Source organism: Xylocopa sonorina, chromosome 11, assembly GCF_050948175.1.
Source record: "Xylocopa sonorina isolate GNS202 chromosome 11, iyXylSono1_principal, whole genome shotgun sequence".
In the NCBI taxonomy this organism is placed as follows: Eukaryota; Metazoa; Arthropoda; class Insecta; order Hymenoptera; family Apidae; genus Xylocopa; species Xylocopa sonorina.
This window is the reverse complement of record NC_135203.1, coordinates 1,710,235-1,726,585: the sequence shown is the minus strand read 5'-3', so window position 1 is coordinate 1,726,585 and position 16,351 is coordinate 1,710,235. Positions and strand designations below refer to the sequence as shown.

General features: G+C 50.7%; 2 protein-coding genes across 3 annotated transcripts in view; one reads left to right on the top strand and one right to left on the bottom strand.

Annotated features, from left to right (window-relative positions):
• LOC143429091 (uncharacterized) overlaps positions 1–16,351 on the top strand; it is a 324,872-nt gene that overhangs the window by 138,953 nt on the left and 169,568 nt on the right. The window lies entirely within an intron of this gene.
• Positions 1–16,351, bottom strand: part of LOC143429075 (homeobox protein araucan) — an 84,464-nt gene that overhangs the window by 21,599 nt on the left and 46,514 nt on the right. For both annotated transcript variants that reach the window (XM_076904471.1, XM_076904472.1), the window contains exon 3: positions 7,396–7,529. In XM_076904471.1, the coding sequence (XP_076760586.1) occupies positions 7,396–7,529 (134 nt within the window). The remainder of the gene's footprint in view (positions 1–7,395; positions 7,530–16,351) is intronic.

Genomic DNA, 16,351 nt, shown 5'->3' with positions numbered 1-16,351 from the left:
TCCCGCGAATACCCGTGGCAGCGTGAAGTTAGAAATTGACAGCGGCCGCCGCCTCTAGATTTAATCGACGCCCGGGACACCAAACCCACCCCCTCATTGATATGCGCAATTTCGACTGCCTCCCACACGCGCCGCGCCGCCGCGCAATTATCCGCACACGTATTCGCGGGCGTATTCCGCGCACACGCGAGCCTCGTGTGTACGGGGCCGCGATTTACATATTAAGTGTGGCGTTGCGTGCCAGAGGAGAATCGCTCTCGGATATATCGACGCGCTGATCGTCCCGCAACGATGTACGCGCCACGATGCAATGCAGATGCGACGACCGCTGGGGTATGGGTGCCGCCGACGCGAACGAGCGAAGCTCGCGTCTCGCGCGTAAAAGTTCGCGATCGAGCCCTTCGCTCGGTCGATCTGTCGAGGATCGACAGGAATCCAGCGCGCGTGGGCTCCGAGCTCGAGTTCGACTCGGTTCATTTTTCATACGATCAAGTGGGACGCTGGTTGACGCGTCTATTTTCGTCGCACGGTGGATCCTCGATCCTTAAAAATAGCTGTCGCGTATAAACGACCCCGTTCGCATGGAATCGCGGCTACTCGATTAACCGGAACACTCCATCACTCATCGTTACTTAATTCTACCGTGATATCAATACGCGATTCTTCCGAAGCTCGTCCCGTAGATTGGCGTATCTCGTTAAACGCGAAACTGTTTCGATCTTAGCCAATTGAAGTGGATTGCGCAAACAACTTCGGGGAACCGCGGATTACTCATCGGGGCGAAGCAAGGTTATTAGTACACGTGTACGATATATCCATTGCGAACAGGCGGCGCGAATTTAATCGGATTTCTTGCGCAACGGACAAACCCAGAGCCAACGAGTATTCGTCACCAGGCGACTTCCGAAGTCCGCGACGCGCTCGCGAACCGAATGAACCAGCCCGTGAACCAGAGGAAGGAGCAAGGGTGCAACGCGGCGCGTAATACTCCGCGGCGAGGGTGGGAAATAGTGGAGAAGAGAGGATATCGTCGAATATCTCCGGTGGGTAATAACGACGGAAGCGAAAAAAAGAAAAAAGCGGGTGGTCGGAGATGAGCGCGTAATACTAGACACCGGGGCCACTCGAGCGACTCATTAGGGGCTTTGCATATGGTGGCGTCAACCTCGAAAGGTTAACCAATATTGGCAGAACGCGCGTAATTACGTCCTCCGGGCTCGTATAGACCCGGTGCACGTATATAGCCACCGATAGTTACGCCCGGTCCCGGATGTGCAAACGCATCCTACCTACCTACCTACCTACCTACCTACCTACCAACCAACCTACCAACCGACCGACCAACCAGCCAGGCCAACCGACCAACCTACCTTGTGCTTGCACCACGCAACCTACCGCCGCGTCGCGTCGCGTCGCCTCGCGTCTGCTACGCGCGCGCTGCATCCAACTGACCCGCCCCCCTGTCCGTGTAACTGCGACTGCTGCACTCCGCGACGACTACTTCGCCACCTCTTATCTAATCCGAACGCTCGCGTCCCGATGCCTCCCTTATCACGACCACCGTTACATCCTCGTTCGTTCGTCGAGAATGCCTTCTTAGAGGAGCGTTTTCGGTTAATTAGAAGACTGTTATATTTATGGATATGCGTTATCGAGCACTCGAGCTGTCAGTTGGATTAGGCTCGAGTACTTCAGAGTGGATTATTGAAACTCTTGCCGTTCGAATGCTCGAGCACTCTAGCGTTCATGTTCGGGGATATCCTTTGCGTTTGAATGTCGAGAACAAATTGAAGCGGAGTGGTAACGAGCGTATCTAGCGTGTAGTTTCGATGTCTGGATTGAAATTAACGGAACTTTGGTATTAACGCGTTTATGTGGAATACTTAATCGACTGTTTTATTGAAATTATAGCGCTGATGATAATTAACTCCGATACGAACTGGACGCCTTCTAAAGTACGTTTCCGCGTATCTTAACAGTTGGTCCCGATATTCGCAAGTAATGGAATCCTCATTAACGAGTGAAAGTCCAGTGCTCCTGACAATATCGTCGAATCGGATTATATCGAGCATACACGTTATCGTGATATGCATCGGGATCGCTATACCAAACACGTATCGATCGGTAACGAAAGCGGCTCTGCAGATTACGATTTTAATAAAACGTTGCGCGCAAAAATTAAGTTCTTTTCGCCACGCAGCCATGCGAAAATTCCAGGCCTCCCATTAGCATAGAAATTAAAGGCTTTGTAACGCCGTGCGATTCGAGAATTACATACCGGTATACAATTATCTACAGTTAAACCGTACACGCGTTTTACGTATTTACATTAGACCTTTGGAGAAATTTTTCTATCCTATAGAAACCGTAACGTGTAATCAATCGATGTAATCTCGAAATAATGTGTACGGTATAACACCCTTTCCGTATAAATTTCCTAATTTTACATATGTAACTAAACAATATCTTGCCTTTTCAATTTCTACGATTTTATTTCGTAATCGTATGCATCATAATTTGCTGCTCGGAAAACGCAATTTTCATGTTACGCAGAACGAATCGAAGTGATTTATATTCCGCTTACTTCCGAGTTTCTTCTAGCGCGAATGTTTTACGATCGAACAACAAAATTCTTTCTTCACCTTGTACATTATCGACCAAAGAGTTCGCGAATGCTCGAGGCGTCTTTTCAGCTCGACCAGCGATACGCGAGCGAATCCATCGAAGAAAAATCGAGCTCGCAACCGGTCCACGGGTTCGTACGCGGATAAAAGCCCTTTCTGGCGCGCGCGAGACCGTACCCCGTCCATCCCTCTAAGCAGACGTCTATATCTGGCGGCCGAATAAAAAGCGGTATCTCCGGATCGGACCGGAATTGAGTTAGCTCGAACGTTCGACGGGATCGCGCGGTTCCATCGTTCAACGACCACCGCAATGGCACGCTCAATCGCGGCAGATTTCCTCGAGGGTGAAAGCAGCGATCGACTTCGCGGCAATTAACGCGCGGCGATTCGAGCGTTCTCGGTGGGTGGAAATCGAGCACGGCACTGGTCATGGTTCTTCGGAGTTTCGACGCCGTCTCGCTGCGATTTTTTATTCAAGAAGCAAAACAGCAGGGCGTCGCGCGGAGGAGAGGCAGAAGGACGAGGGTGACGCGGGATCTTGGTGAAAAATGGCGAATTGGGGGTGAGATCCGTCCGCGGGCTCGCATCTGCGCCGCTTTCACTCGTCCTCGTGGAAATTGTCCGGATCGAGGGAGAAACATCGATCAACCTGGCTATCTATCTCGTTCCCCTTTGCGTGAATTAATTTACCCCGACGGAATAAAAGTCGCTTGAGGGACGTGAGAACCGCGAAACTTGCAACAAAGTAGATAAACGCCGAGCGCGGTGCTTCCTCGTGGCATTTAATAAAATATTGCGTTATTGTGTAACATTTGTATTATTCCCACTTTGCTCGCGTTCGTTCCTCCGTTACGTGTAACGCGTTCGCTACTCGGCAAAGTATTTACGAGCATTTACCTTACGATAATGCTATGAAAGTTGCGTTCGCTACTTGAATTTCTATCTGTAAATCCTTAAGCATTTCTTTTGTACTCCTATCGGTGTACGCGCTTCGTTTCATTAATGCATTACCGCGCTGCCGTTGCGAGTAATATACTCGCGAGTATTATTCATTTCCATTGTTCCGACCAGAATGGGAAACTGTTCTACTGTCTGACTATCAAGACGAATTTCGACGTTTATGCGATTTTACGCGCTACAGAGGCGTATATCAAATTTGCAAACAATAAAATTACATATTTCTCTTTAATTGCCGATAAAAAGAACAATGTTGTGCACGCATCGAGGAAATAATAAAGCATAACGCAATAGGCGTAATAGATGACGAGATAATACGTTAAAGCAACTATTAAAATAGCTGTCTAAATCGAGCTGGGTAGGCTCGAGGAATTAACGCGGCGCCGACATTACCGATAGCATGAAGGGAAAAAAGAACAGAAAGAGAGAAACGGAAACAAGCCAGAGGCGCACGAAACGTTCTGAATCCATCGTCACGGAAGAAAGGCTGCGAAGGCAGGAACGATTCTCGCGACAATTACTCCCGAAGGGTCCCCGACGGCGTGTTCCTCGTTCGCCGTAATCAGAGCGTCCCTCTCCCGTCCGTTCGTGTCCCCAATCGAGTCGCTCGACTTTGAAAACGGCCGACTCCCGATGCGCGCGGGCTGTCCGGGAAGCGCGGTGTTGAAAAGAGGACGCGTCGCGCGACAAGACAATAGCGGCCCGTCGCCGGCGACGAAAGTGACGAGGGAAAACAGGGGTAGGTATGAACGACGAGAGGTGGGTGGGGGGCGGCTGGCCGGGTAGAGAGGTAGAAAGTGGAGGAGACAAATAGGGCGGGCGTAGTGGAGGACGAGAGGGTCGTCGTATTATTTAAGCAAGTAAATTAATAGAGGCTCGGAATGAAGAGCGGCGGCCGAGCGAAGAGGGTGGATATTCGACGATAAACAATGCCCACGGTTCGGAGTTTTGCCTGCAACTACGCTCTTGTACACATGTAGACGCGCTCTCGTTCGGATCGTGGATCCTCTCCTGGAGAGAGGACGAGGCGGAGACGGAAGAAGATGGAGGACGCGGGGGTGTCCAGGGGGAGGGAATGAAACTGCGACGTGGTGCGTGAACGTGAACGAGCAAACCTGCCGGAGTGAGTCTGGCGTGTTTGTGTGTGGACACGAGGGTTGCTAAGCAAAGTAAGTAAAGCACCTGTGGGAGCTGCCTCGCTCACGAGGGTGGAAGGAGGTCGCGTTAGAGGTGGAAGATGGGTGGGAGAGGATAGAAACGCGGCGAAGAGCGAGGAGCGTGCACGGTGGGTAGTAGCGTGACAGAGAAAAGGAGAGAGAGAGAGAGAGAGATAAAGGAGAAGTAAGGAAGAGAAGGAGACAATGGTGGAGGGAGTGGAAGCGAGAGGGAGAGAATAGAGAGTAGAGAGGCCTGGCGAACAGACGAGCCAACCCCGGGAGGAAGCCAATCAATAAACTCACTCACTCGCTCTCCTACGGAGAGAGACCTACTGCTCTCCCTACGCTCGCGATGCGACTATATATACATGTACCTTTATATATATATATATATATATACATATATAGATATATATATGTATACACTGGCAACCTGGAAGCCTCCATTACGTACGCCCACTCGGCTGCCTACAGCCATTTTGTAACCGTTCGCCGTGCACGGTTTCTCTCGAATCTCAGTGTCTGAATCTTCTCATCCCCTCGCATAAAGGAGAAGAAAGAGAGTGGGAGATGGAGAAGAAGAGGCGAGCGACAGGTTCGACGATGACGAGAGGAAGAGAGAGAGAGGAGGGAGAGGGCGCCTCTCATCTCGGCGAGATCAAAGGAATTGGACCGGAATCTCAAAGGAGATCTAGCTTGATATTGGACTCACCGTTGCGATTCTTATCGCATCGCCGCGAACAGCCTCTTCTCTCCTAATTATCGATCGAAATTTTCCCCGCACGCTGAAACGGGAACGTAACGTGGTTCCTCCCGTCCATCGTACGAGCGGCGTTTCGTCATACGGCGAACGGTGAGGAGGGGAAAAGAAGACGGGAAAAGAAGCGAGGATTTAGATTTATGGGCCACGATGTGGAATCGAGAGCCGCGGCGGAGCCAAGTGTTTCCAATTACGCCTAGCGTCGAAATCTATGTCAATGTCTCATTTTGTCAACGGCACGCGACACATGGTTTTCCAAAATAACCCTCCATCGAGTTCCCACGAGGGAGCTGCCGCGGTGGCTTGTTCGTGCCACCGTCCTACTTTGTTATTGCAACGGCTGCGAGAAGCGCTCGCCTATGATTTACAAGCTTACGCTTACCTTCACGCGTAATTTCGTTTCTCTGATTTCGCTGCACTTTCATACGATTACGGAAGCCTGGAACGCGAATGAAATAAGTCACGATCGAGGAATGATTGTATGCATACATTTTTCATAGTCGACACGTATCTACAAGTTACATCTGAGGAATACTTTTTAAATTCTTCGCGCTGATAATTTAAATTGCGTAATGGTAAAAGTTATGGAACAAATTTTATGTAATCTCTCGGGAAAAAATGGCCATTCCTCTTTCGTTCAATGCAACGAAGACACGATTCTCGACGTGCATCAAACCTACGGATCGTTCTTCGTCTCTTCGAGTGAGAAAATTACGCGTTGGAAAGGACGAGCGCGTTCTCCTCCATTTTACCAATTCAATCGACGGTACCGCGAGCAAATACACCCGCCATGGAACGTCCGTACGCGGCGCAGTCATCCACGTCGCGACTTCTTTCTCCTTCTCCGGCTCGCGGTTATTTTAATTCCGCTCCGATAAATAATCGTTTTCTCCTTCTGACACGTTTTGATACATCACCGGCGCATCGCGGGGCAACGGCGCGCGAAATAAATTTCCACGCCGTTAATTCCGGCCATCGCTGTTTCGTCCGTCCGCTGCCATTATTAATCAAAACAGGGATCCGTAACGAAAATACGTTTCCCCGTGGAAAAGTAGACACGCGCCACGGAGAAATCACTTAGCCGGGCCTGATACAATGTTTGCGGTCACGGTTGTCGTCCCCGTCGTCGTGGCGGGGACCGCTTTTCCACGGCATCGATATTCCGCCGCTACCCGAGAAGACGAAGCGCGAGGGCCCTCGTGTCGACAGCGCCCCTCGTAACTCTTATCCGCGAGCGGGTAGAACGAGCATCCGGTTCGCCTCGTCACCCTCTTCTTACGGATTAATTGTCGCTCACCTTCGGCCATCGTGCGTTGCTTTCTAAATATCAAGCCCTAGGCGTACCGAGCGATTACTCGAAACGTTCCGACTTGCCGCTCGATGCGATCTCGCGGCGAATAAAACCGCGCAAAGTTTACTCGAAGCGAAACGAGATATTAATTCGAGCGGCAGCTGGTTGACGGAAATAACCGGGGTGTAAAGCGAAAAATAATCGGGCGATTCAGTCGCGCTATCACCCCGGACGATCTCGCGGATATTTCTAATGAAATGTAAAGAGCTGGGGGAACTCTCGGCGTCCTCTCCCCTGCGCGCGGTTTGAAACGCGGACATCAACCAGGGAACGGCGATCGTCCGTTCCGACTGAACATCAACGGGTCGCTTAAAATTATGTACCGCTCCGGTTATATCGAGGGAAAGATATTACGGATTCGCGATAACGATAACCGTTTCTGTCTGGATATGTGTAGCGAGTACGAGAGATCGTGACTCTTGTTTTAATGGAGGCAACGAGAAGGGTCGATGGGAAGCGGGCGAGAGAGGGATAAAGAGAGTGGAACGCGGCTGGTGGTTTAATCTAATGGAGCCGAGAGACCATGAAACCTGGTGATAAACTTACCCGTAGGCGGCCAGGGTTGGATCGTAGGGGTAGTAACCCGTGGCGGCAGGTTGAAGGGCGGCGGTGCCCCATGCGGCACCCATATCCGCCGTCATCCCCATTCCCGTCGTGTCCTTCAATCCGTACGGATTTCCCTGCAATCGAATCGCATAATTAATTACCTTGCCAGGGGTTGCCGACGGTGACGCGTCCGTTTACAAGTTGGCAATTTTCACTAACCGAGAGTTGCGCTTGAAAATTAATCCTGGCGGGATGGGATCGGAATGTATTTATGGATTCGTGGGAAATGAAATGCGTAAAAGGATATATAAACTACCGTACAGATAACTATCTCTGGATTTATAGCCTCTAATAAATTTCTATTTAATTGCCATGCAATGTAATTATTACGAAGCAAATAGGTAATATCTACTTCTTTTTCGACCACCTGTTCAGTCTTGATTCGTATTATCGCAGTCAGCATCGTCGTTTCGAATCGTTCGAGTTCACGGCAAGGGAGGATAAGAACCTCGTCCTTGACGTATCTCCAGGAGGGAAGTAAAAGCTCGCGAGACGTCGGCTCGCGAATACTCGACTGGCAGCGCGTAAGTGGCAAATGGCTATTACCTGTTCGCTCGATCGAACGTTCCGAAACATTTTTACCAAGGCGATCATCCGCGTCCTCGTACCTCGACGAGTGTATCCAGTTCTGCCTAACCAGTTCAAGGCGCGCCACGGCCTCTTCGACAGCCTTTTTTCCCTTCGCGTGTACAATGTTGCACCGGTCCATTTCTTTCATAACAGCTATGCGTAATGAAATTCCAGACAGCGATTTTCAGTGCTATTAAACGGCGACTGTTTATGAGACACGTAACAAAAAAAACACGGCAAAAACGAACAGGCGACACGATCCATCTTTCAATGTCTTATCCCTTTAGCCGTCGGAGAGGAAGCAAAACCGCTTAAGATCGCAACGTTACAACCAACTTTGTTGTAAACACCGTACGAATGCGCAGCAGCAACATTCAAGACGATGATCGATTAACTGCAAGAAACGACGGTCGCCAAGAGCGAATACCTGCAACTCGCCCCTCTCCCTCCGAGTTCTCTGAAATAAATACGCGAGACGAAAGCCAACAATGCGTATCGTTTATTCTCGAGATCGCGCGCATCCCTCGCGATATCGTGCGCGTCTGTTAACAAGAACGCGAATCGCGATCGTGAACGATCGCGTACAATGTGAAGTTATTTCTGCCCGAGGGGAGGGCAGCCACAGTCCAGAGCTCCTCTTCGAACGAGAAGAACGCGTCGACCGTTCGTAAACCGGAGCGGCCCACTCGTGCCTCGTGACGCAATTTATGCAAACGAGCCGTTCAAATTAAAACCGATCGATCCATCATCTTAAGCGGCGATCTCGCCGCGCGGCCATCGAGAACGGGCTCGATCCATCGACGAGTGTCCGACGATTCGTTAATCGAGCTACACCCACGGCGGCTACGAGAAGCAACGCGATCGTTCGTCGAAAGGCAAATCTCGTACCGGGGCGTAACCGATTATCGCCGCGAGCGATCGCGAATTTCACCCGTCCCCTTCCTTCGTCGACGCGCGCAACTTCCAGGCACGGAAGCCTGCGAGGGAATCGGAACAGCGAAAGCTCGTTTAAACGGTGGCAACGGATGAACCCAGCGGGGTTTACGGGATTACTCAAAATTAGTCAAAATTACTGATTTTCCAGAATATTTGAGAGTCGAGCATCGATATTCGAGCGGCTGTCCGCTGTGGGCGCTGTAACTTGTACACAAAGGGCGCCATAAAACTGCGGCTCACCCCAAAGCTGCGAGCCAAGCAGGCACGAAGAAAGACGAAAGAAGGCAGAATAAAAAGGCGAGGCTTCGAGACGGTAGCGGCGTGTTAGCCGGCTAATGGTATCACAATGGGATATTGCTAGAACGAAGGCTTAAGGGCGTTTGGCGCCAGGAAGTTTCGCGTTACAGAGAACGGCGTCGACTGATTCGTCCTGGTTCCCTGACTCTTAATTCCCGGCGGGCCCATCCCCCCGTTTCGATTTCGAAACCCGCCGCGGTTGTACCCTCGTGGCCCGCTGTCGCGCACATTATTCTTCCCCTCTCGCGTCGCTCGCCTCCTCCAGTCGCTTCTGTTTCCGCGAGTAAAAAGAACAGCCAGCAGGGACGCGAAACGAAAGAAAGGGCACGCATATTTGTCCCCTATTTTGCCGGCTCTCGATGTCCACCCTCTCCACGGAGGCGACTTTAATGGCGAACCGCGGGTGGTCCGGCGTCGACGCCTCGGACTATTGTTGCGGGCGCCCAACGCTGCTCCGGCCAGCACCCGATTATACGGACGGTCCCCACGTTGCATTAAGGTAGCAATAAGCATGCGCTCGACCAATTTTCTGAACGCTGCGAGGACGGAGCTGGCCAACTTTCGGCCTTCAATTGCCGTTTGCGTAACCGCGAGTCTGAACGGACTCGAATGAGAGCTAATATTTCTTTTTCTTACAGGGTGGTCAACTATTAACGTATATTTTCGGATTTTAACGTTATTGTAAACAATTTTTGAACGATCTATATTAAAAATCGGAATATAATATAAATTATTTTCCTCCTCTGGTAAAGTTACAGGTCGAACAACTGCGCACGAAGAAAACCAAACGAATCACCGTTTGATGATACGAGAGCCAGATAAAAAGAGCACGATTGAATGGAAAAGATTACTGCGCGAATTACAGATTAGAATCCTAGAAAATTGCAGAGCCGCTATCTGTATCATCTCTCCGGATGGTCGATTATCAGAGAACGCGAAAGGTTGTATCAGTGGATCGGATTGCTCGACGACTCGTAGTTCGAACATACACGACGAGTCGAGGAATTATTAACCAGCGAGCGAGCGCGTGTTAATTCGATTGACGTCGAGCTGGCAGGCTGAATAAACGCCCCGTTCATTTTTCCATTTCCCTTTTTCCATTAAATTCAAACGATAATATAACTCTTCTCTTCGTAATTGTGCATCTATTTGGCGCAGAAATTTTACAAATTTGCAAGGTGGTTTTCGCTATGCAAAAGGATTGTAATAGGGAAACAAAAAACGAAAAAAGTTCCGTCTACGATGACGGGAGAGCACAATTTACTCACAAACGCTTAATACTTTGAGAACACTTTCTCCATTTTCCGTGGCTGAAGAATAGATCAACTTTGCGCGGCCACGCGCACACACGGCCAATTAGCGCGCGCGTTGCCGCCACCCCGGAGGAACTTTTCGGTGCGAGCACAATGCCAAGTTGGCCGGGGCCGTTTTCGCGGAGCTCGATCCCGGGGTCAGCGACAAAAGGCGGCGCACCGGCGGAAAAGTTGGCCGAACATAAAGAGGGTACGTGACGGCGCGAGGCCTTCGAAGTTGAAAGTTCGCGAGCTCGGCCAGGAGTTGCGCGCGGCGATAATTTAATTAACGGTTTCGCCGAACGGGTAGGGGATGAGATGGCGCGAGGAAGAGAGGGAGAGAGAACGAGAGAGAGGGTCGGAGTTTGGTATCGACGCGCGAGGCGATGACGAAGCCGTAGAGAAGTTCCGCGTGGGAGCTCTGACAGCTTTCAGAAGCTTCCGCGAGTGATAACGGAGATAGATTCTGCTCTCCTCCGTTCAGCGAGGGCGCCACGGTTTCACCGAATGCTCGCGTTTCTTATTTATTCTCCGGAGGGGTGGAAGAGCCAGCTTCCGTTGAACAAGGACCACCATGGTCGCCTTGAAGAGGCCGCCTTTTTATTAGTTCCTTTGTCGTTCCCCGCTCGCTCGCGCCACCCACTTCATTCAATGCTAATCCGATTCTTATTATATATTATAATGCTCGTCGAAACGACGAAGCGCGTGCTTCCTCTTCCTCGGCCCTACGAGCGCCCCCTCCAACGGAAGAGACAAAGGGTCACGGATGAAACGAGAAAGGGATGAGATCGAGGGACGGTGAATAACCGCCGCGACGATGAGACAGGTTGAAGCGAGGAGATTCGCGTTGCCAGTGGTTAAGCGACGTGTCACCCGCCGACTGCTGATGACCTCATTGGACTCGCGCTTCGTTACGTAAGAGTCTCTGCTTAGATAATCGTGGAGAAGAGAACCGAGCGCCAACAGACTCTCGAGGAGATGGAGAGTCTCGGATTTGCGAGCGTTTACGCGCGAAACGCGTCGTTTGTTTGATACCGAACGCTTGGTACGACGTTCAACCATGGAGTACCAGTTTGCAGCGTGATGCGGGTTGTCATAATCGAATCGCGATGAGAGTAAGAAGTGGCTCGAAACAAACCCGGTGTTTATCGAGCGCGATGACATTTATTTCACTTTGTGGCCAATATGTATCACACCGATGATAAGATTACCTCGCATTCGATACACGTTATTAATCACTTCACCCTCTTCGATAAGATTAGTTTACGCGGCGAGCAACAACTATTCTCGCGCGATACTGCAAGTTTATTACCGATTCCGGATTAGAACGATGCCCGCGCGTTATTCTTTCTTCTTTTTTCAACGCGCAGCCATCGATATTTACTGCCAGGCTTTATCGCTGGTAAGGATTGTTTGAAAATGCTCTAGCTCTCGCGACCCCAGCGGTCTCGTCGACTCGGAGGAAAATTCATAAGCAGAATCGCGCGAAAAATTCTCCGTTTGGTGGAAAACGTCACGCGACAAGTCTCGAATAGTTCCTGCGAGAGATTAAACGAAAAGTACGCGAGCCACGGGAGGGCGTCGGTATCGCGAGCAGAGGGTGGCCACGAGGCTCGTCAAAATTCTCAAAATTCCCGGTGGCCGTCCGCTTATGACATTCCAGCGGCGCGCGGTTGTCGCAGGACGTCGCGGGAGGCTGGGGCCGATCTCGTCGCGTGCACGAAATTGCACGACGCCGGTGAAATTCCACGAAGGGCTGGCCGCGGGCCGGCTCCAATTTATCGCGATAAAGGTGCAAGGCTATGACGTTCGACGCGTCGTCTCACGACAAATGACATTCCTCGAGGGTCGATCGGTCAAGCCGGACTAATAACGCCAACTACCGTCAGCGGGCTGATTTTTCCGCGTCCCAATCCGAGTAGACCCATCACTGTCCAGATATCGACGGAATCGCGTCTGTATTCCAAATATCTTGTACAATCGCGTCGTTCAATCGCTATTTTGGACGCTCGATGAACTTGGTATGAAGAAATGTCACGTTCACGACAGCCTTTCGAGCTTTCATAGACACCAGGCCATTCCAAAGCGATTCTTTGCTTCCTCGATCCACGCCAAACGTCGTTGACGAAATTTAAAATACGCAGAAAGAGAAAGGGAACGGTTTGGAATTAGGTTTGGTAGGAGGATGTTACTCGCAGCGGAGGCGTGTTAGCTTTCAGCTAGGCGCAATAACGGTCCCGAGGAATAAAGATCAGCTCGCGCGCGTTCCCCAGGGGCAGGGGCGCGTTTACATACATTAGGCGGGGGGCAAGTGTGGCGCGGAACACGCGTTGCGCCGAGTCAAGAAGCGTGTAGGCCACGTTGTATCGCATGCGAGCCGCGCGTTGCTGCCAATTATAAGAGCGTAAACGGGCGCCGATTAAGACCGCTACGTGTGTTACGCTTATCAATGGGCTGTAAAGTAACGCATTTCGCGATATCGCGGATCGGAATGCCTCGAACGGCTCTTTCGTTGCGCCGGAGAGACATGCGACCGTTCTGATTCGCGCGGACGTCGGACTTTTATTCGTTTCGACGGTGTCTCGCATTAATCGCCCGTCGAATCGCCAAAGTTACGAGGGCGCGAGTCAAATAAAACGGTCTCGCGACGGAGACTCTGCTGGGAGCACCTGTTCGTACGCCAGCGTATTTTTGTCAACGAATCTACTTCGAACGGTTTCGAACGCGTTCGCTCAATCGCGTTAAAAAAAACGTCGATCTTCCGCTGGAACATTGGTACGGGAATTCCTGCTTAAACCGGTCGGCAAGAACGGATAGCGACCGGCTAATTAATTTCAGACAAACGAGTTTCGATACAATTCAAAACAGACCGCTCTAATCCAGGACAGAGATTACGGGTACTCTCGAGTCGCACGAAATCGACTTTTTAGCCCGACGTTCCTTTTAAAGTAGCCCTCGTGCGCAATTCTATTTAATTAACAGGACGCTAGCGAGTCGAACGACGCCAAACACAGCGGAACCAGTATCGATTCCATAAGCAGGCTCGTCGCTGCCTCCGTTTCGCCTCTTTCTTTCGCTTCCTCCTGCGTCGACCAGTTCCAGAGGGACAGCCAAGAGTCGCGTCGCAGGATTCTGCGACCAGCCTTCGCTTATCAATGGCATTATCGAGGTACGATGACTTAATCGGCACGTTTTACGCGGGGAAATATTCCCGGCGAGCGATTAGGGTCGATTAACGGCGTCGAAACGCGGTCGCGCCGCGAAACGAACCGCGAAACGGTGGAAATCGACGCGGCCGCCCGTTTAAATCTGCGTTCCTTGCGCTCCCGTGGACCGCTCCCTCTCACACCCCATTCGCCGATAAACCGCCGATCTAAATTGATTTGTCGAGCCGATACGCGCCGGGAACGCTCGTAATATACGGATCGCTGTGGAATCGTGCGAGCTGTTAAGGTCGATGATTACGAGCTCGCAGAGGGGCGAAAGGGGGACCCGTCGTGATTGGTTGGCCGCGAAACGAAGAATTATGAAACGTTTTCTGTTATTGGACGATCGGTTATTCAATTGGACCGTGTTGCGCGGCTGCCGTCGAGGGTGGCCATTTTTTTAGAGAAAATGGACTTGGATTAAGTCACTTTTCGCGTAAATATTTGATTTATTTTGCGATTGAAAAATCGAAAGCTTCCATTTCTATTGAATTCGAGTCGGCGCGTCTATGGAAATTGAAAAAATTCAGTTAAAATCTAGGTCTCGGGTACACAGAACTGTTTTTATTCTACAATGTGACTCGAGCTGATACAGCGACCGCCTAAGTACCACGCAACGTCGAATCGAAGGAAAATTAAATTTATGTTTCTGCCATCGATAATAATCTCGTGGGACGTTGTACATAATTAGGGTACATGCCAAACATATTAGCTAGCCGAGACCATTTCTCATGCAGTCGAACCCTATTCAACGAGGCCTGCACATGTAGCGATTCGACAGATCAACGTTAGGGACACATGGTATGGACAAGGCCCAACCGCTCCGGAACGCGTTTCCTAGCGTACGTTTTTACACTCGATGTAATATATACGCTCTCATTGTCCGGCGTCTCTTAACAGACTATCTACCATTTAATTGTCTTCTTTGGCAAACAAACGAGGCATTGCCACTTTTGCCTTTCCTCATAGGATACCAAAGAGTTTCTCTTATCTGATTTATGAGTCTTCTTTGTGTTTCCGTGTATTTAGTACGTGTCGCGTAGACACCATTGCCCAGCATTCTTACACAATTGCCACTCGCGCTATTAAGTATAATAGTTTCCGTCTACGAGAGTTGTCTCGTCACGAGAGGCGCCTAGCCAAGCCGAGGAAGGTTAACCAGCGACTGCTTCGTTATCTGGCATCGAATCGCTGTCGATCGCGAACGTAAACGCAACCCCCTCGTCGAACACTGCCACGTGAAATCCCAGTGACGCTCTCACCTTCCGACAATGAACAACGATAATCTCGGAAACGATCGTATCTTCCGTTATCGGTACAACTTGAACTGATTGCGCGGCGAAAGATCAGAAGGCACCGATGACCATTTGCGTTCTGTCGTAGATAAGAAATTCGAACGAAAGAAGCTCGAGTCGTGTAACGTCACGTGCTCGATATCGTTCCACCGGATGGCGTGATGACGATAACTCGACGAGTTCGCGATCGATTCGGGGAATCGAAGAAGAAAACCGAGGGGAAGAAGGGGGTTGAAATTTAAATGTCGCGAGACGGGACGACCGCGCGACACCGTTCGCCGCTGCAAGGGATGGAAACTCGTTTCGTTTCGTTTCGTTTCGTTTCGTTTGCCGAGGCAGAGAACAGCCGTGTAATTTTGCCCAATGAAAGGCGGCCGAGCGTTATCGGAAGACACGCGCCGCTGCGATTGGCTCCCGCCGCGGTCCGTTTAGGGGGTGAAAACTCTCTCGGCCGGTTCGATACGCAGTTCGAACTTCGCCATCGCCTCGCTCTCCGTTTACAATCCCGCCACTCTTTCTCTCTCTCTCTCTCTCTCTCTCTGGCGCGTTAATTAAATCAAACGCGGAAAGTGGCTGTCGAGATAAGAGGTAAAAATAGCGGCACATTTCCTGCCGTGAAATTCCATGTTCCCGCGCGACTGCCATTGAAATACGAGCGCCGAACGAATTATTCAGTTCAGGGGTGGTCGAGCCCGATTTCGATCACGCTCCTTACCTTGCGATATAAACGGGCCGCGCACCGTGCCGGAGTGACTCGTCACTTCGGACACGGTACCATAGAGGGATAAAAGTACCTGGAACTTGTTGCCTGCGCCCGGCCAATCAGTCTCGAGCTGCTGGCAGGGGGCTCGAGATTGATTGTGCCACGATTTCATCGAAAACAGCCAATTAGTATAATTATGCCGATAAATTTCAATTTAATTGGCCGCGCTTCCTTTCCGCGCCACGGTAGAACGCTGCTCGGTCCCCTGGCCCGCCGAAACCCGCGTAATAATAACGCAACCGCTGTTTTACCTTGTCCGACAGCGGATTTTCGAGCATCGTTCGATCTAATTACAGGAGCAATTTCGTTTGATCGGGAAGCGCGTGCACGTTACGTGGAACGGGGTTGCGCCGCGCAGGAAGCGCGTGTTCCCTACGGATAATAAATTCACCGGGACACGATATCCTGCTCGTTTCGATACCGCGTCCATCGAGTTGACCTTTCGCTCCGGTGAACGGTTAACTCGTCTGCTCGCTGGTAACGGGGGCAAGAACAAAAAAAAAAAAGAAAAAAAGATGAGAAAGAAACGGAAAAGAA